General features: G+C 36.7%; 1 protein-coding gene across 9 annotated transcripts in view; it reads right to left on the bottom strand.

The window, feature by feature from the left end:
• The window catches only part of CSNK1G3 (casein kinase 1 gamma 3), a 110,904-nt gene that overhangs the window by 67,820 nt on the left and 22,206 nt on the right, over positions 1-20,878 (bottom strand). For all 9 annotated transcript variants that reach the window (XM_032844385.1, XM_032844413.1, XM_032844403.1 and 6 more), the window contains exon 2: positions 5,506-5,934. In XM_032844385.1, the coding sequence (XP_032700276.1) occupies positions 5,506-5,683 (178 nt within the window). In that variant the 5' untranslated portion in view covers positions 5,684-5,934. The remainder of the gene's footprint in view (positions 1-5,505; positions 5,935-20,878) is intronic.

Below are 20,878 nucleotides of genomic sequence, written 5' to 3'. Positions count from 1 at the left end.
ATGTCTACTTTAAGATCAGAGCAGAAAGCACTAAATCCTTAAAGCATCATCTTTTTTTTGAACACTAAAGATTTTGTTGAACTCCGAGGATTATATTTTTAAACATGAGCAGCGATGAAACAATACTACCAATGCATCTGTGCTACCTAACAGGCAGAGCCTCACAGTTGGCTTTTAATCAATGTTTGTTTTATGCATGAACAAACAATGACACGCTAAGTATGTCTTTGTGTGTATAGTATGAGAGAGAGGGAGGGAGTAGTATGTGTAGAGGGAATCCAGTTAAGACAAGGCTCCAAGCAGACTGGTTCCGATTAACTGATGTTTTAATCCCATTTCAAAGGACATTCCCGGTAGAGCTCTGTGCTACACTTAACTTGAAAAGATGGATTTACCAATTGGGTGGTACTTGGACACTTGGGTACATAGAAACCTATGTTCTACAGAAACTATGTATATGTTTATAGCAGGAATTACTAGTTGCCCACCAATATCCAAGCGCTCCATTCTCTAACAACAGAATGACTCAATTTTAAAGCGGCTGTCCAGCTAGAGACATTTCCAGCCTCTCTTCCAGCTTGGTGTGGCCATGTGACTAAGTTCCAGATATGAGCAGACAGAAGGTTTGTCACTCCTCACTTCCAGAATGAATGTGTGTTCTCCTGGCCCATTTTCTTCTTCTTGCTGGCTGGCTGGCTGGCTGGCTGGGAGAGAGTAACCAAAGGGGCAATCACCTTGCATACAGAGATTGAAGCCATATACTGAGGATACAGAGGTGCCCTGACAGCCTGAGGGCTATTCCTCTGCTTTGTGTTACAGAAAACAACAAAAACCTATTTTGCTTACTACCACTATATTCCAGGATCTTTTTGTTAGAGCATCACAATCTGTTCCTTATTATGACATTTTTCAGTTAAATTCCATAATATGCTTCAGTTAGTAGCAGTAGAAAAATCAATAAACATAAAAAAGATGAATGCACTCAAATCTGCATTATTTATTTGAAATATTATCATAAGGCCTACAGAATTTTCAATAAAACAATTCTTAAATAAAAACAATCAAACAAGAAGAATTATCAACTATATAGAAGAAAAGAAATAACAGTAAGTTATTGAAACTCCTGTGGCATACTTATGTCAAAAGTTCCAATAACGTATTTCAGAAATAGTATCCCATAAAGCTGTATGTAACAACCTTGTTCTGTGTTCTTTTATGCAGGCAGGGGTAGCCAAGAGAGCCAATAGAAGAGGCTCAGGAAAACAAAGTTTATTATCCTCACAGACAAGAAGTCACAGGAGAAGTATCACGTTTTGGTCAAGTGGTAGGAGACAGAAACAAAGGAAAGGGAGCTTAGGCCAAAGGCTTTATTGGAGTTTCTGCAGAAAACCAAGGCAAGGCAGGATCAACAGTTCAGGATTAACTAGTTTGGATAATTCTGGTGGCAAATAATTTAGGGTCTTTGGGCTATAAAGGTGCTCTCTCATCTTATACCTAGCCATGGGATGATTAATGAAGACTGCCTCCTAGAACATACAGGCCAGACAAAGGAGGTACAGCTCTGGACCAGTTATTCTGCAGATCAAAGGCATGCTCCCAGCTTGAGTCCTTTGCTATCACTAAGAATTGGCTAGCCCCAGCAGGAGTAGTCTCTCCCCAGGCAGAAAGGTTTTTTTAAGGTGTCAAAACATAACAGAAGAAAAACGAAAAAAATACATACAATAGAACACTGTATTCTACCTAGCTATGTTTGTTCTCATTCAGTGCCTATCAATATTTCCAGGGGTTTCAGTTGGCTATCTAAGCTAGACACAGATCTACAGATAGGAAGAAGGCAAATCTTACCATCAATACATAGAAAAAAATAAAACCAAAAAATATTAATTCATCATTTTACAATAAATAAATAAAAATGTACTATCAGGGATGCCTGGCTGGCTCAGTCAGTTAAGCATCTGCCCTTGACTCAGGTCACGAGCCTCCTGGGATCAAGACCCACATGGGGCCCCTTCCTCAGGGAGGGAGTCTGCTTCTCCCTCTGCCTGAAGCTCAGGACTTGTGCTACTTGTGTTTACTCTCTCTGGCAAATAAAATCTTTAATATCAATGTACTATAAATTACTTAAGTATAATTTAATTATTTACAATGTTTACCTATTCTTTTTAAAATCTCAAAGGATAAAAAATAAAATAAAATAAAATAAAATCTCAAAGCATCTGGAGAGCTTTATGCCAAACTTTTTTTTTTTCTTAATAATTACCCATAAGAGAGCAGTTTCAATGGTGCATAATACCTTGGGCATTTGAAATTGGCAGGGGAAAGGTATTTGGGGTTGTATGTGGAGGTACAACTTTTATTTAGTGCCCAAGAAGAAGGACATTCTAAACAACATGAAGTATTTGGAACAGTCCTCTACAAAAAAACAGAACTATCCAGCCCAAAATGTCAAAAGCATCTTTGTTAAAAGTTACTTACCTATAACACGAATACCTTATATTCTTTCTCACCCAATACTAATACAAACATTTCAGGGTCAGGAATCAAATTTTCAAGATATGTCTATTACTATTGTTTTAAAGCAAGCACTTTTGGAATCCAAACCAGCTTTTAACATTAGCATGTTTACCCAGGTATATAAAGAATGTGGCTCTGAACAACTTTTTTTTATACAGAGAAATTATCTGGGGCCCTTAAAAAAGGAGTAAAATGCTGCTTTCTTTAGTATCCTATCAATAAAAATGAATAAAATTATTAAATTAGCTATATAAGTATAAATGTTATATTACAAACAACATAAAACAAAATTACAGTGTACAGATCATACATTTAAATAAATATATACAAATATACAATAAATAACCATAGATTAGATACAGATACACAGCCAGGTGGATGACAAATGGATGGATGGACAGGTGGATGGACAGCTGGACTAACAAATCATTTTAATCCTATTCCTGATTATTCAGCAGTATTTTACTGTTTTTTCACTATATGTAGCATATACAGGTTCAGTATATGGTACACATAGTTTCTCATATTGCCCCAGTGAAAAGGGTCAGCTAGATTCATTGTGTGTGTATACAAACACACACGCACACACACACGCACAGAGGTATACATACACATAAATGTATTTATAAACATACATATGTAGTCATTTTGAAATTAATTACATAAAACCACTCAAATAAAAATGGCCAATATACTATAGTCCTACAGTCCTATCCACAAAGAGATAAGAAGACAAATACGTATATATGAAATATACCTGTAGAGCTAATTTATACATATAAATTTTAATAAAAATACATAGAACATGTCATCAATATAATTTCAAAACAGAACAAATATCTTGATACCATCTTTTAAGGAAGCAGAACAATCACTGTGTTCCTAAAATATGCAGGTACAATGCTGGTCCTTTACATTATCATCTAAATTTGATCTCCACAATAAACTACTAAGTAGAAGTAATTCCATTTTAAAGTTGAGGAATCTGAGGCCCCAAGTAGTTCCCTGACTTATATTTTCCAGGACAGAGGTGACAATTTTTTATTTTTCCAGTATTATCAGTGTCAAATCATGCCTCCTACATGACAGACAAGAAGTACGTTTGGAAGGATGAAGGGTGCTAAAAGTTACACAGGTAAATAACCTCGTTTTTCTAATTCTAAAATCAGAAACAGTTTAAGAATTTCAAGATATCTAACTTGGAGCACCTGCGTGGCTCAGTGGGTTAAGCCTCTGCCTTCGGCTGGGGTCATGATCTCAGGATCCTGGAACAGAGCCCCGCATCAGGCTCTCTGCTCGGCAGGGAGCCTGCTTCCCTTCCTCCCTCTCTGCTTGCCTCTCTGCCTACTTGTGATCTGTCAAATAAATAAATACAATCTTAAAAAAAAAAAAAACTTACTCAATATCCTTGAGAAAATGAAGTGTAAATCATTCAGCCTTTCAAACATGTGAGTCCCTACTCAAATGCAAGAGTATGCCAGGCACATCAATCACAGCTCTTTACAAAGTGTATCACTGCCTTTTATTGGCTTGCTTCATGAAAAGACTTAATGCACATTAACAACACAAAATAGTATTAAGATGAAGGACTAACTACAAATTAGGGTGTTTTACAAGATGAAAAGAAGTAATTGAGTAGATAAACATACAATTGGATTTATTTCTAATAAGTGGGGTGGTATCTAAGGAAAATTGTAAAGCTAAGCTTTACCTTTTTACACGGCAAGTTTTCACTCTTGGTGGGCCAGTGATCAAAGAGCCCTCGAGCAACCTCAGTACTGACAGCCATATAACCATGCTGCCCTGTTCTTATTTCTCTTCATTCAGGATAGCCATATTTCTACTTTACTAGCAGTTAAAAGCCTAGATTTTGGTCCTGAGTCTGTCATTAAAATGCTGTGTGACATCTGGCAGGCAACCTTCCCTCACGGAATTTCAACTGCCTTAAATGTAGAGTTAGGAAGTTTAATTAGACCAATGTTTACCAAACCACCCTGATTACAAAAATAAACTGAATCAGTACTCTGTGTCCCTTGTTAAGAATATAGATTTCTTGAGGTGCCTGGGTAGCTCAGTGAGTTAAGTGTTGGACACTGATTTCAGCATAGGTCATAATCTCAGGGACATGTGATCAAGACCCACCTAGGGCTTCAAGCTAGGCATGGTACCTGCTCAAGATTCTCTCTCTCCCTAGCCCCATCACTCCCACTGGGTCTCTTAAAAAAAAAAAAAAAAAAAAAAACAGATTTCAGAGCCCCAACATGGAATATACTTGGTTAAATGCTTAGAGAGGGATTGGTGACAGAATCACAACGTAAATTTCACTGATTTTTTTTTTTTAAGGTTTATTTATTTGAGAGAGAAGGGTGGAAGGGCAGTGGGAGTGAGACAGGGAATCTTAAGCAGACTCCACAATGGATGTGGAGCCCAATATGAGGATTCAATCTCACAACCCTGAAATTATAACCTGAGCAGAAACCAAGAGTTGGATGCTTAACCAACTGGACCACCCAGGCTCCCCAATTTCACTGATTTTTATGCAGTTTCAGTATATTACCTTGGCTTTAAGCCATACATACCCTCCTAATGGGGTCAGTTACTACATGTTTTCAAATATGAAAAAAGCCTAAATACCATTCTTAATACACTGCAAATAGCTCCTTATGGGTCCTTTTTTCTTCTCCCACCTTGTTGGGGCTTTTTAATTTACTTTCTTTTTTCTCATATTCCAAATGGGTGATCTCAAGTAAACAGACAATCACATACTATTCATATACTATACTACATATACATATATGAATACACATTCATATACTAGGGAACTCCTTACAAATGAAAATACAAGTACAAAAGAAATTTCCAACGTTTATATTCTTTAAAATTATCACAACAACAACTAAACAATAACTATATAATTTTCATTAGAAAGTACGTTCAGTTTAAAAAAAAAAAAAAACTTCCAGCATAATGGAATAAACAAAATAGTCTTACCTAATCGTAATTCTCCAAAATTGCCACATCCGATTTTTTTTCCAACTCTAAAGTTAGGTCCAACCATTAAAACTCCAGAGGATGAAGACCCAGTTCCTCGAGTGTTGTGTCCCGACCGACCACTAGGTCGTGCCATTCTATCATCTGATTTGTCCTTGTCTTTCTTTTTATTATCCATATCAAGTTTGCGGTACTCCACTTTGAATTCTTTAATCAAGACAAGCACAATGAAAAAGGGTATTGTGAGAATAGGTACATCACTAGGTTAACTGTACCAGGTGGGTAACTGTTAACATTCAAATTGCAACAGGTAGTCAGTTAACTGAAGCGTGTTCATCCCATTCGTGAAATTTTTCTCAGTTGTCTTTTTCAGCAAAACATGTCTTCAAAATTATCTCTTCAGTGATGTAAGCTGATATTGATAGAGAGCTAGAATATTAAGAAAAGAAAATTAGTTAACCTGAAGAATTTAAAAACATATTTTGGGGATATTAAAAACATAAGTTCAAGCAATGGATTATTGCTATTTGTTGATTCCCACTTAAATCAAACCACAGTAGACTTAGAGTAACCATTAGCCTCTTCGTATACTTTAATAACAAAGAGATGATAAAAATAAAGGAAATTTATTAAAAATTAAAAATATTTCAAAAATTTGCTGTTTCATAAGCCAGTATACATTCACTAACCTAGACCTTACAACTTAAAACCATTTCAGTTTTACCTGTAAGTCAATATAAGATTTTCTACTTAAGAGCAAAAAAGAGAATACATTTTGCAAATCAGTAAAAGATTTTAGTAAAACTGTCTTCCACATGTCCATACACACGTACATACATTTTCAAAATCTTTTCAAATATGCATTCTCATTTGAACTTCATTCATTCAAATATTAGAAATTATACAAGGCACTTGGGTGGCTCTGTTGGTTAAGTGGATGCCTTTGGTTCAGGTCATGATCCCAGTACCCTGGGATCAAGCCCCACATCAGGCTCCTTGCCCAGCAAGGAGCCTGCAACCTCTCCCTCTGCCTGCTGCTCCACCTTCTTGTGCCCTCTCTCTCTCTATCTCACTCTGTCAAATAAATAATAAAATCTTAAAAAAAAAAAAAAAAAAAAAAAAAAGAATTCAAATACGGGAGTCTGGGTGGCTCAGTCATCAAGCATCTGCCTTCCAGCCCAGGTCATGATCCCAGGGTCCTGGGATACCCACATTGAGCTCCTTGCTCAGCAGGGAGCCTGCTTCTCCTTCTCCCTCTGCCTGCTGCTCCCCCTATGTGTGCTCGCGCTCGTTCTCTCTCTCTCTCTCTCTCTGTCAAATAAATAAATAAATAGAACCTTTTAAAAAAGAATTCAAATACTATTTATTAATAAATAAATAATAAATATTTATTATTACTTAGAACTATATATGGAAATGGGCTTCAGAAATGGTAATGCAAAGAACACTCTTGCCACCCGTCATGGGAAACAATTCTTACTTAACATCTGAACTAGGCCTTAAAAAAAAATAAAAAGTAATTTCACAAGGTTAAGAAATACTGGCACCCATGAGGTGGAGAAGACTGGCTTTTATATTTTCTAATAGATACATGAAAACACTAAAGCTCAAAAAAAGGCTTTTGGAGGAGTCTTCCCCATTCATCTTCTCTGGGAATTTCACCCATCTAACATACCTCAATTCTGCAAGCTTAAGCAATTCTACTTTTGTTTGAACAATTTAAGTGGATTCCTATTCTCTGCAATTAAAGAAGTAACTTCAAAACATAGTCACTAATAAGGAAACCTGGATCAATATCAAGGACTTCTTACTTGTATTTCTGAAACTTATTATATAATGCAATTGCAACAAGAGTTGAAACAAATAGTATCTTCCAATTAATTCCCAGCAATCCCCCAAATAGGCTTTTAATCCTAACACCCAATGTGCTTAAGTTGTTTCATAGTATTTCTGCCATACTCATATTTTGCAAATAAAACTATAAGCATCTCTCCAGTATCTGTAAAAGACATGCACTGTTTATTCTGTTTCCAAATATAACAGAGCAACTGATACTGAACTCCCCATCCTGCTGTAAATAACTACACAAATGGATAAAATTTATAAAGCACCCATTTTCAGGTATTGAGTAACAGGCACTATGGTCTATGATCTTCGAGAAAAAGCAAACACATAAGATGAGTCCCACCTTTACCTAAGCTCTCGAGGAAGGGATAATTTTCTGACCACAGTACAGGGAGGTGAGACACAGGTACAACACAGTGATTACAGATCAGTCACTGCTGAAACAAGTGAAATTTGTAGGATGTGGTACACAAGGTGAGGCAGTGGTACAGTGCTGGGGATAAAGAGTGGTAGGCAGAAAGCTAGACTACATGTGTAGCAATATTCTGAAATACCTATTAGACAATGGCTACTATGGGGTTAAATGAATAATGAACATACTAACAACTGCACAGTGCTGGGAGAGATTTAAGTTCATATATAGTCATGGTGGAGGAAACTCATTAATATCCCAGGAATTCAGCTGAGACACCACAAAGACCAGGTCTTAAGAGTAAAGACCATACTCTAGAGTAAAGACTACAATACACAGCTCAACTAAAGCCTAAAACCAAGCCTAGATCTATTAAGAAAAGCATCAGCTAACCTCCCCCCATTCCATAACAAAACTGAACATACTTAAAAAGACAAAAGACCCAGACTCTTAACAATGTTGGACTCCTAATGTCTAGCATACAATTAAAAATTACCAGACATGCAAATAATTAGAAAGTCCACAGCCAGGAAACCAAACTGTCAAAGGAAACAGACTCCAAAATAATCCTGATAGTGGAATTAGAAAACAGGACTTTAAAACTACTAAATAGTGGTTAAAGTCCTAGTAAATTGAATAAAGAGAAAGGGACAGAAAAAATTTTGAACAAATAATGGTTCAAACTGTCCCAAATTCAGTGAAAAACATTAACCTATAAATTGAGGAAATGTGAAACTTCGAAAAGAAATCAAGAGCACTGGAAATAAAAAATGCATGGGTATTCACTTCCTTAAAAGATAAATTACTGATTAAAGCACAAATAACTTTTTAGTGTCATTAATAACAAAAAATGGAAGTAAAATTTATGACAACAAAAATGGGGGCAAGTATATGGAATTGCATTATTTTAAGACTGTTATATTTGTGGGGAATGATGTGGTTCAATATTAAGTGGCCAATGTCAAGCAAAGAATGTTTATTTTAATATGCAGGACAAATACAAAAACTTAACTGAATAGGAATAACTAAACAGCTAAGGCAAAATATAAAAACAATAAACAACATCTGATTAAAACAAAAGAGAAAGAAGACATGAGACAAAAAGAAAACAAAGAGCAGTACACTACAGTCAAAAACACACAAAGGCCTATGAAAATAGACCACATTCTCAAAAGGGAAAAATTGTCAGACTGTATTTAAAAAGCAACATCCAGGGGCACCTGGGTGGCTCAGTAGGTTAAGCCTCTGCCTTCACCTCAGGTCATGATCCCGGGGTCCTGGGATCGAGCCCCACATTGGGCTCCCTGCTCAGCGGAAAGCCTGCTTCTCCCACTCCAGCTCCCCCTGCTTGTGTTTCCTCTCTCTCTGTTAAATAAATAAATCTTAAAAAATTAAAAAAAAAAAAAAAGCAACATCCAACTATATTCACCTTTAAAAACAATTTTAAATACAAAGACAAAGAGACTGAAAGTAAAAGAAGAGACAAAGATACACTATGCAAATTGCAAGTGTAAGAAAACTTGAGAAGCTACAATATTACCAAAGTAAATAGCCAAACAAAGAAATATCTCCAAAGATACAGAGGTACATTTCATAAAGCCAAAAATCTCGATTAAGCTGAAAATCATAAAAATCATAAATACATATGAGCAAAATAAAAAACTAAAATGAAGAACTAAAGGAAAAAAGACAATCAAAGGTGAAAATGTTAACAATGTTTCAATAAATGATAAAATAGAAGACAAAAATATCTAGGGGCGCCAGGGCGGCTCAGGGAGTTGAGGGACTGACTCTGGATTTTGGCTCACGTGGGATCTCAGGGTCATGAGATCAAGCCCCACCACATCAGGCTCCACGCAGAGCAGGGAGTCTGCTTGAGATTTTCTCTCCCTCTCCCTTTTGCCCCTCCCCATGCTCTTATATGCTCTTTCTAGAAAATAAATAAATCGATCTTCAAAAAATTTAAAAGGAAGCAAAAATATCAGGATTATACTGACATAGATCTAAATAATACCATCAATACCCTGCACTTAACTGACATTTATAAAATATAGCATTCAATAACTACTGAATAGTATTTCCTTTAAATGCTCACCAAGAAAGATCATATGCTGTGTCAGAATTTAAATCTCAGGGGCGCCTGGGTGGCTCAGTGGGTTAAGCCTCTGCCTTCGGCTCAGGTCATGATCTCAGGGTCCTGGGATCGAGCCCCACGTCGGGCTCTCTGCACAGCGGGGAGCCTGCTTCCTCCTCTCTCTCTGCCTGCCTCTCTGCCTACTTGTGATCTCTCTCTCTCTCTATGCTGAATAAATAAATAAAATCTTTAAAAAAAAAAGAATTTAAATCTCACAGAGCTGAAGTGTTACAGAGCACATTCTCCGATCAAAATAAAATTTAAAAAGCAATTATAAGGGTGCCTGGGTGGCTCAGTGGGTTAAGCCTCTGCCTCCGGCTCAGGTCATGATCTCAGGGTCCTGGGATGGAGCCCCATATCGGGCTCTCTGCTCAGCAGGGATCCTGCTTCCCCCTCTCTCTCTGCCTGCCTCTCTGCCTGCTTGTGACCTCTCTGTCAAATAAATAAATAAAATCTTAAAAAAAAAAAAAAGGAATTATATACACTTTTGTGTATAAAGTGGAATGGGGTGGCTGGGGGATGGGTATTGGGGAGTGTATGCGCTATGGTGAGTGCTGTGAATTGTGTAAGACTGATGAATCACAGACCTGTACACCTGAAACAAATAATACATTACATGTTAATATAAATAAATAAATAAATAAATAAGTTGAAAAATAAATGTGAGAAATTATAAAAAAACTGTAACAAAATAATAATGAAACATTAAATTTTGTAAGCTATATCTAGATCAACACTTAGAACAAAATTAGAAGCTTTAAATACCTAACTTAAAAACATTTTTAAGCAATGATCTAGGTTTTCTTCTTTTATTTTTTTTAAAGATTTTATTTATTTATTTGACAGAGAGAGAGATCACAAGTAGACAGAGAGGCAGGCAGAGAGAGAGGCGGAAGCAGGCTCCTTGCTGAGCAGAGAGCCCGATGTGGGGGTTGATCTCAGGACCCTGAGATAATGACCTGAGCTGAAGGCAGAGGCTTAACCCACTGAGCCACCCAGGTACCCTAGTCATTCTTTTTAAATAGCTAGAAAAGAGCAAATTAGACATTACTTTAAGAAATACTTTAATAGGGTGCCTGAGTGGCTCAGTGGGTTAAGCCACTGCCTTCAGCTCAGGTCATGATCTCAGGGTCCTGGGATCGAGTCCCGCATAGGGCTTTCTGCTTGGCAGGGAGCCTGCTTCCCTCTCTTTCTCTCTGCCTACCTGTGATCTCTCGCTGTCAAATGGATAAATAAAATCTTTAAAAATAAAAAGAAAGAAAGAAATACTTTAATAAAGCTATTATTAATATCCCATGGACTTATATGAAAATATAGTCTTAATAAGTGAAAAGAGTGTCAGCTGATAAATGCCAAAATATCATTAAAAAAATGGAAACTCTAGAACAAAAAGACTCATATCTGAAATGAAAAGCTTCACTGGATACACTTAAAAGTAGACTGGATAAAGCAGAATAAAGTGTCAATGAACCTGAAAGGAAATTCAAAGAAATTAGCCAGGGAACAAAATCAATAAAAGTAGAAAATAAACAACAGAGGAAGTAAATAAAGCCAAAATACTCCTTCTCTGAAAATTAACAATAAAACTGGTAACTCCTAGCAAAAATGATCAAAAATGAAAAGAGAAAATATACAAATAACCAATAACAATACTGAAAGAAGGCACATCACTGAAGATCTTACAAATTTTAAAAGGATAAAGGACAATTATGAGCAACTTTATGCCAATAATTTGATAACTCAGATGAAATGGACAAATTTCTTGGGGCACCTGTATGGCTTAGTCGGTTAAGCAACTGACTCTTGATTTTGGCTCAGGTCGTGAACTTCAGGTCATGAGATCCAGCCCCATGTTGGGCTCCAAGACTGTTGTGTAGAGTCTGCTTGTCTTCTCCCTTTCCCCTAAGGCTTGTGCACACTCTCTTTCTCTCTCTAAAATAAATTAATTAATTAAAATCTTTTTTTTTAAAGGGAAATGGACAAATTTTTTTTAGAAATCCAACATAGGATTACGAGATGAAACAGAAAATATCAATAGCTCTGTATATATTAAAAAAAATTAATTTTTTTAAGCAAAATCTCTCACATATTTGAGTGAACAAAGTCAGGAACGAATGAGTACATATTATATGATTCCAGTTACGTGAAGTTCTAAAATCAGCAAAACAAGCTGCGGTGATAGAAATCACACCAGTGCTGCCTAGGGTGTTGGGATATCTGAGTGAAGAGTAGCATGAGGAAACTTTCTGGGAGAAGGAAATGTTCTACATCTTAAGTGGAAAAGGACTACACAGATGTATACATTTGTCCAAGCTCATAAAATGATACTTAAAACCTACACATCGGGGGCGCCTGGGTGGCTCAGTGGGTTAAAGCCTCTGCCTTTGGCTCAGGTCATGATCCCAGGGTCCTGGATCGAGCCCCGCATCGGGCTCTCTGCTCAGCAGGGAGCCTGCTTCCTCCTCTCTTTCTGCCTGCCTCTCTGCCTGCTTGTGATCTCTGTCTGTCGAAGAAATAAATCTTTAAAAAAAAAAAAAAAAAAAACCCTACACATCATAGGTCATAGTACCAACAACACTTCAAAATGTGACTTTTAGAAATAACCCACACCCAAAAAGCAGTGCTACATCAGAAAGCTCATGTTTTTTTCATCCTATATTATTATAAAAGTTATCTGAAAACCTTACTTTTCTTAAAGTTAATGAATATATCAGTACTTTACTTTAGCACCTTAAAGAGCCTTTCTATATTTCTATACTTCTATTACTTCTAGAAGTAATTTTCCTTTTGCAATCTTTTATGTTATTTTCAATACATAGTTTTTGGTTTACATTTAATCAAATACCCAAAACACAATCTATATGTAATCAAGAATTCAAATAATAAAGATGAAGTAAAAATACCCCTTGGGATACCAACACCCTTTGTCTTCCAACCCACTTGTCTATGCAGAGGTAATAACCATTACTTTCAGTTTGGTGCGTATGCTCCAGACCTTTTTTGTAATGCATGTAGGCACATATTTGTGTACAGCAATATTTAGAGCTTTGTTTGTTTTACAGAAGTCCTCATGAAGCCTCTGACAAACCAGAAGTGCCTCATGAAAGAAAGAGCCTATGAATGTGTTTCATATATGAAAGGACTTTTGCCCTTTCGTCTTCATACCCCTCTACCCAATATGAATGGTAGAGGAGCAAGGGCCAGCATAATGGGGGGGGGGGGGCAGGAAAGAGTCAAATCTCTTCCCCAAACCAAGTTCCAGAGCCAAGAGCCAGGCTTGAAAGTGAGAGGTAGGGAGATAGTGGTTGAAAGAACAATGAATTAGCTTAAAACTGAACCTCAAAACCAGAACAGGTATTTTTAATACCTGAAAATAAGTCCACTGCCAAAAGTGAACTTATTCTTATAAATATGTAACAAGAAATCAAAGGAAACTGACTAAGATATCATCTATGAGTGGGGAAGAGAGAATAATCAAAGCAGATACATGGTAATGTGGTTAGTGAGAAAGGAAGCTCTTTTCTTTTTAGCCTTTCCAGTTAACCACATTCAAAAGAATCTCTTCATGAACCCGTAATAAGATTTTTTAGTCTTTAAAATATTTTTACAAAATACACTTTTTATTGAAATATTTTCTTATTAAGGATCTCAAACAGCACTAGTACTTTCCCTATTATAGCAACTATCCAATAGTATTAGTATCACCTACAAGTCTAGCTATTAACTATAGCCACAAATTCCAGCCTACAGGTTAAATTCAGCCTGTGATTTGTTTTGTACACCACAAACTAAAAATGGTCTTTACATTTTACATGGTTGGGAAAAAAATTAATAATAACATTTTATAACACATGAGAATCATATGAAATTCAAATTTTATCGTTCATGAGTAAGTTTTTGTAAGAATGAATCCAGGGGCACCTGGGTGGCTCAGTGGGTTAAAGCCTCTGCCTTCTGCTCAGGTCATGATCCCAGAGTCCTGGGATGGAGCCCCGCATCGGGCTCTCTGCTCAGCAGGGAGCCTGCTTCCCTCCGTCCCTCTCTGCCTGACTCTCTGCCTACTTGTGATCACTGTCTGTCAAATAAATAAATAAATAAAATCTTTAAAAAAAAAGAAAGAATGAATCCATACCAATTCATTTACATATCTTGATGGCTACTTCAGGTTACATGAGTGGAGTAGTTGTGAGAGAGCATATGTGGCACACCTGCCATTTCGAACTGTTGCACAGCACACCACAAATTGCTATGATCATGCACAGGGCAGGGTGGACTAGGTATTTCAAATTAGATAGTAAAGCACTGTGTTCATTATAACACTATACTAAAGAAGAATACAATATACTCGGACATGACCAAAAGTACTAGCTTTCCAGTGCTGTGTAACAATTTAGCAAAAACGTCAAGGCTTATAGCAATACACACTTAACTAGTTCACAGTTTTCATGGATCAGAAGTCTGGGCACAGCTCAACTGAGTCATTTGCTCAGGGCTTCATGGCTGCATTCAAGGCATCAGCCAGGCTGCGTTCTCATCTGGAGGCTAAAGTAGGAAAGAATTCTCTTCCAAGCCCTTTCAGATTATGGGCAGAATTCACATTTTGGCCCTGTAACAGTAAGGGCCCCTGTTTTGCTGGCTCTGGGATGGAGGCTACCCTCGGGTCCTACACAACACCTACAGGTCCTAGAAGGTGCCTATAGTTCTGTGCCATGTAGGCTTCTCCAACATAGCCACTTACTTCAAGTCCCCCAAAAGAATCTCTAACTCCAATTTTCTAAGAATGAGTTTTATGTAAGGTAATATAACTTTCTCTCTTACCTAAGTTCCAGTCTTTGCACCCTGCTCTAATACAACAGTTGTGTCAGGTCTGGGGACGCTCACTACATGATTCCAGACCTCTTTGATGCTACCTGCCTATGGAGGATAATAAAAAAAAGAGGTCTTGGAATACCAACTAGTAGCAAAGACTTGGGCAAGGATTGATATGGCTATCCTTATTTTAGTAATTATAAAATAGGATTAGACGAGGAGATTTCTAAGGATGCCCTTATATTACGGACAGTATTAAAATTGCCTGTTGAATTTGATGATGACAACTCATATATAACTTCATGATCTCTGAACCTAGTACACTACTGGGCATGTAGGGCAGTCAATAGATATTACAGATTAACAAATGAGTTATTTCTATCTCTAAACATTTCCAGGTTTTAGGTGTATAATTTCTACTTAGAGCCCCCCCAGCTACTTATCACCAGACCCCCCAACATCAGGCTCTTCGTTTACCTGAAAGACCTCAGTGAGGATTTTTTGCATATGCCAACCAGTCTGCTACCCATGCTCCCAAGAAGGTTCTGGATGAGATAGCATTCCCTTGCCTGAGTTACTCTGTTAATACTATCTGCATTTCTGTCTTCTGTAGTGATTCATCCTAGCACCAAAGAAAAATCAGTTCTGAAAACCGAAGATATTCTTTCAGCTCTACCTAACACCAATAGACCATGAGTCACAAATCCAAATGCCCAAACAAGTAAGGCAGGTAATATGTATGAGTGAATCAAGCAGAGACTAAGACCATAAAGAATACTAGGGACTACAGCAAACTAGAAAGCAAATACTCCACTTGAAAGGGGCAGTTATTACTCAGCTGTAAATATTATCAGTGCCATTGAGGAATCTAGACATACCAATTTTTCCGGAAAATGCAGAAGCTGTGTGTGTGTGTGTGTGTGTGTGTGTGTGAGAGAGATCTCTGTAGTTGGTATTTGCTGAGCACTTACTACACTAAGTATTTTAAATAGATTAATTCATAAATTCTCAAAACAGTTTTTTTACCAACAAGGAAACTAAATTTTAAGGAAATCACATGGCACGACCAGCATCATGAAGTTAGTAACTGATACGGTGAGAAATGATTTAAAAAAGGAGAATTCCTGAGTTCATATTCTTACCCACTTTACTTTCTCATGTTGTTCTTGCTAACTGTCTGACCTCTCAAAATACAGACTGTTCCCTTCTAGCTGGATCTGAAGTCTGGGACTTCCTTCTGCCTTTTGCCATCCTATATTCTCAGTATTCTATATAACACCTCGATACTGGCCAATCCTAATCTGAACCAAACTGGGCGGGGGGGGTGGGGGACACGAGCCACCACTCAACAAGCCCCATTCATGTACACAGGGCTCCAAGACATTTCTGAACAAAAAGACCATACACACACACACACACACACACACACACACACAACAGAAGAAAAAAAATCATTAACCTACAAAATTATAACATGGTGTCTGACTATGATATATATATACCTTTCTGTTTAAATATCCTATTTTTTAAGAGTTAACAACTGTAACTATGTATATTCTTACCAGTAATACTTGGAGACATGAAACATGAATAAACTTCTGGAAGATGGGAAGAAACGAATATACTACAGGCGAAAGAAGGAAGCAAAATCCCAAACTAAGTGCCAGAAAATACAACAGGTAAGTAAAGAAGTGATCTGCCCAACTAGAAGTCCACAAAGGCTTCCTAAAGGAAGGTGAAATAGTGAGCACAAAAGAAGAAGGGATGGGAGGCAGGGGTAAAATGGGGGAATGGGAAAACTGTTACTAACTACGATTATCTCCTACGTAAAACAAAACAAAGCAAAACAAAATAAGAACAGACCTCTAAAGAAGCTAAAGGAGGGTCCAAAGGAGAACATGGAGAAGGGAAAATTATACTCTGGCATCACAGAATGAAACCTATCCCCATCTGGCATTCTGAAGAACTCCTTGCCTACAGACTGGTGCCCTGAGTACTCATTCTAATGTGGAAACTCATAGTCAATAAGCACCATCGTGTATACATGACACCAAGAGACTAATGAACCGACAATTCAGAATTACTATATTTGGGAAGAAAGCTAATTATATGAAAGAAAAATACAAACAAAAAAAGCAAGTAAAAAGTCTGGGAAAAAAAGATCACCCACACAAAAGAAGAGAAAAACTACCAAAAATAATAACTAGATCCAGAGAGGCTTTTGAGAAGAACAGTAATATAGAGGGAGAATGACAAAATAATGCTACATTAAATGGAATAAGCAAAGATCAAGTGGGGAAACAATCTTAATAAACAAACACCTCCAACTTCAAACAATCAAACACCTCCAACTTCAAATTAATAATTTCTTTTTTTTTAAGATTTTTATTTATTTGACAGACAGAGATCATAAGTAGGCAGAGAGGCAGGCAGAGAGAGGAGGAAACAGGCTCCCTGCCGAGCAGAGAGCCGGATGCAGGGCTAGATCCCAGGACCCTGAGATCATGACCTGAGCCAAACGCAGAGGCTTTAACCCACTGAGCCACCCAGATGCCCCTCAAATTAATAATTTCAACAAATGCAAAGGACAGAGAAAATTAAGAAAACTTTTCAAAGAAAATTTTCCTGAACTAGAGCAAAAAGGGCCCAAAGAACACTAATCAGGAAGGATACCCTCCGTTTATGGCACTGTTATTTATTTAAAACAGTCAAATTATGGAAGTAGCCCAAGTGTCTATCAACAGATCAAAGGGTAAAGAAGATATGGTATATGTATTCAATGGAATGTTATTCATCCATAAAAAAATAAAATCTTGTCATTTGCAATAACACAGACGAAGCAAGAAAGTTTAAGGCTAGGCAAAATAAGTCAGAGAAAGACAAATACAGGATGTCACTCATATGTGGAATTTAATAAACAAAACTAACAAAGGGAAAAAAAGAGCAAGAGGGAGACAAACTAAGGAACAGATTCTTAACTATAGCAAACTGATAGTTACCAGACAGGAGGGGGTGTGAGGATGAGTGAAATAGGTGAACTAGGTGATAGGGAAGAAAGAGTAAACTTACCACTATGAGCACTGAGTAAAGTACAGAATTGCTGAATCACTATATTGTATACCTGAAACTAATATAAAACTGTAGGTTAACTATATTGGAATTACAATAAAAAACAATAAAAAATGTTTAATCCTAGCATACTACTTGGTTCTCCAGCACGTCCTAACAATGCAAGCACGGTTCATTGATTTTCAGGTTTTAGAATCAATCCTACCCCAAAAATGCAAGATAAATGTTACAGAAGAGAATATAAATTGTCCAACCTTGATACAATTGACAAATGCTCAGCTGTTAAGTGGAAGTAGAAGTGGTAAAAGAAACAAGAGAAATAAGAGTATCTGTACCTTACAAAGTGTGGAGTAAAGACATAATGCGAAAAAAAAGAGAGAGTGAGAGAATGTAAAATTGCTAGAATAAAACAGAAATGTAAAAATGTTATTTAAAATGTCAAAGGGAAGCAATAGAGGAACTAAAAAAAAGACAGAAGGGTAACTGGAAATGTGTAGGCTAAAATTATACCACTGTTAGTAGAAAATTCTAAGATAATACATCTGCCAAAAAAAAAAAAAGACAATTTTGCTTCCTCTGTTCTAATTTGAATACCTTTTATTGATTTTTCTTGTCTGACTGCTGTGGCTAGGACTTCCAGTACTATGTGGAAGACAAGCGGTAAGAGAGGGCATCCTTGTCTTGTTTTTGATCTTAGAGGAAAAGCTTTCAGCCTTTCACCACTGAATATGATGTTACCTATGGGCTTGTCACACACGGCCTTTATTATGTTGAGGTACTTTCTTCTATACATAATTTCTCAAGACTTTTATCATGAACAGATGTTGAATTTTGTCAAAGGCTTTTTCTGAATCTATTATGGTGCTCACACAATTTTTATCCTTTATTTGGTTAATGTGCTGTATTACATTTATTGATTAGCAAATGTTGAAGGATCCTTGCATTCCAGGCTTAAATCCCACTTGATTATAGTATATGATCCTTTAAATGTTCTAGTAAATTAAGTTTGTTAGTGTTGTGTTGAGGATTTTTGCATTTATATATATTAGGGATATTGGTCTGTAATATTTTTTTCTTATAGTGCCCTTATCTGGCTTTGGCATCACAGTAGTACTGGCTTCGTGAAATGACTTTAGGAGTATTACTTCCTCTTCAGTTTTTGGAAGAGTTTCAGAAGAACTGTATTCATTCCTCTTTAGATGTTTAGTAGAATTCACCAGTAAAGCCCTGTTATTTTGTGGTTGTTGTTGTTGTTGGGAGATTTTTCATTGCTAATTCAATCTCCTTAGTAATTACAAGTCTATTAAGATTTTCTATTTCTTCCTGAATCAATCTTAGTAGGTTGTTTGTTTCTATGACTTTATTTTTTCAGATTACACAATTTTTTGGCAATAATTGCCTATAAGAGTCTCTTACAAGCTTTTGTATTCCTGCAGTATTAGCTGCAGTATCTCCTCTTTTATTTCTAATTTTGAGTCTCCTCTTTTTTTTTCTTAGCCTAGCTAAGACTTTATCAATTTTATCCTTAAAAGAACAACTCTTCATTTTGTGATCTTTTCTGTTGTTCTTCTAGTTTCTATTTCACTTAGCTCTGCTCTGATCTCATTATTTCCTTCTTTCTGCTAACTTTGAACTTAGTTTTTTCTTCTTCTAGTTCTTTTTCTTTTACCTTGAACTATAAACTTTAGGTTCCTTTATATGAGGTCTTTACTCTTTTTTTTTTTTTAAGATTTTATTTATTTATTCATGAGACAGAGAGAGAGAGAGGCAGAGGGAGAAGCAGACTCTGCACTGAGCAAGGAGCCCAACACAGCACTCAAATCCCAGGACCTTGGGATCATGACCTGAGCGGAGCACAGATGCTTAACCATCTGAGCCACCCAGGCTCGCCTTTCTTTATTCTTAATATAGGCTCTTAGCACTATACATTTCTCTCTAAGAAGTATTTTTGTTATATTCATTAGTTTTGGTATGCTATATGTCCGACAATTCTACAAAAAACTGTTAGCTATAACAAACAAATTTAGTAAAGTTACAGGACACAAAAATCAACATACAGGGGCGCCTGGGTGGCTCAGTGGGTTAAGCCGCTGCCTTCGGCTCAGATCATGATCTCAGGGTCCTGGGATTGAGTCCCGTATCAGGCTCTCTGCTCAGCGGGGAGCCTGCTTCCCTCTCTCTCTCTCTGCTTGCCTCTCTACTTGTGATCTCTCTCTGTCAAATCAATAAATAAAATCTTTAAAAAAAAAAAATCAACATACAAGAATCATTGAACTTCCATATACTAACAATGAATGCTCTGAAAAAGAAATTAAAAAGCAATCCCATTTACGATAGGATCAAAAAGAATTAAATACTTGGAAATAAATTTAACCAAGGAGGTGAAAGACTTATACACTGAAACATGTAAGACATTAATGAAAAATATTGAGGAGGCGCAAATACAACAAAGAGAGCCAGTGTTCCTAAATTGGTAGAATTAGTATTGTTATAATGATTAAATAACCCAAAGTGATCTATGTATTCAATACAATCCTTATCAAAAATCCAAGGGCTTTTCTTACAGACAGAAAAAACAATGCTAAAATTCACAGAGAACCACAAAAGACTCCAAATACCAAACCAATCCTAAGGAAGAACAAGGCTGAAGGCATCACACTTCCTGACTTCAATCTATATTACACAACTCCAGCAATCAACACAACATGGTATTGGCATTAAAATAAAAAAAGAGGACACATAAATCAATAGAACAAGACAGAGAACCCAGAAATCAATCCATACATATATGGTCAACTAATCTTTGACAAGGGCACGAAAAACATAAAATGGGGAAAGGATGGTCTCTTCAATAAATGGTGTTGGGACAACTAGACATCCAAATGCAAAAGAATGAAAGTTGACCCCTATCTCACATCATTCACAAAAATTAACCCATAATGGGCCAAAGACTTAAATACAACACCTGAACCTCTAGGAGAAAACACAGAAAAAAATCTTCCTGACACTGGTCTTGGGAATGAATGTTTTAAATATGACACCAAAAGAATAGATAACAAAAGTAAAATGAACAGGTAGGACTACATCAACTAAAAGTCTTCTGT

This window comes from Lontra canadensis, unplaced genomic scaffold (assembly GCF_010015895.1).
Source record: "Lontra canadensis isolate GAN:19392208 unplaced genomic scaffold, GSC_riverotter_1.0 scaffold4, whole genome shotgun sequence".
Classification (NCBI taxonomy): Eukaryota; Metazoa; Chordata; class Mammalia; order Carnivora; family Mustelidae; genus Lontra; species Lontra canadensis.
The sequence above is the reverse complement of the archived record's forward strand: the minus strand, read 5'-3'. Positions and strand labels throughout refer to the sequence as shown.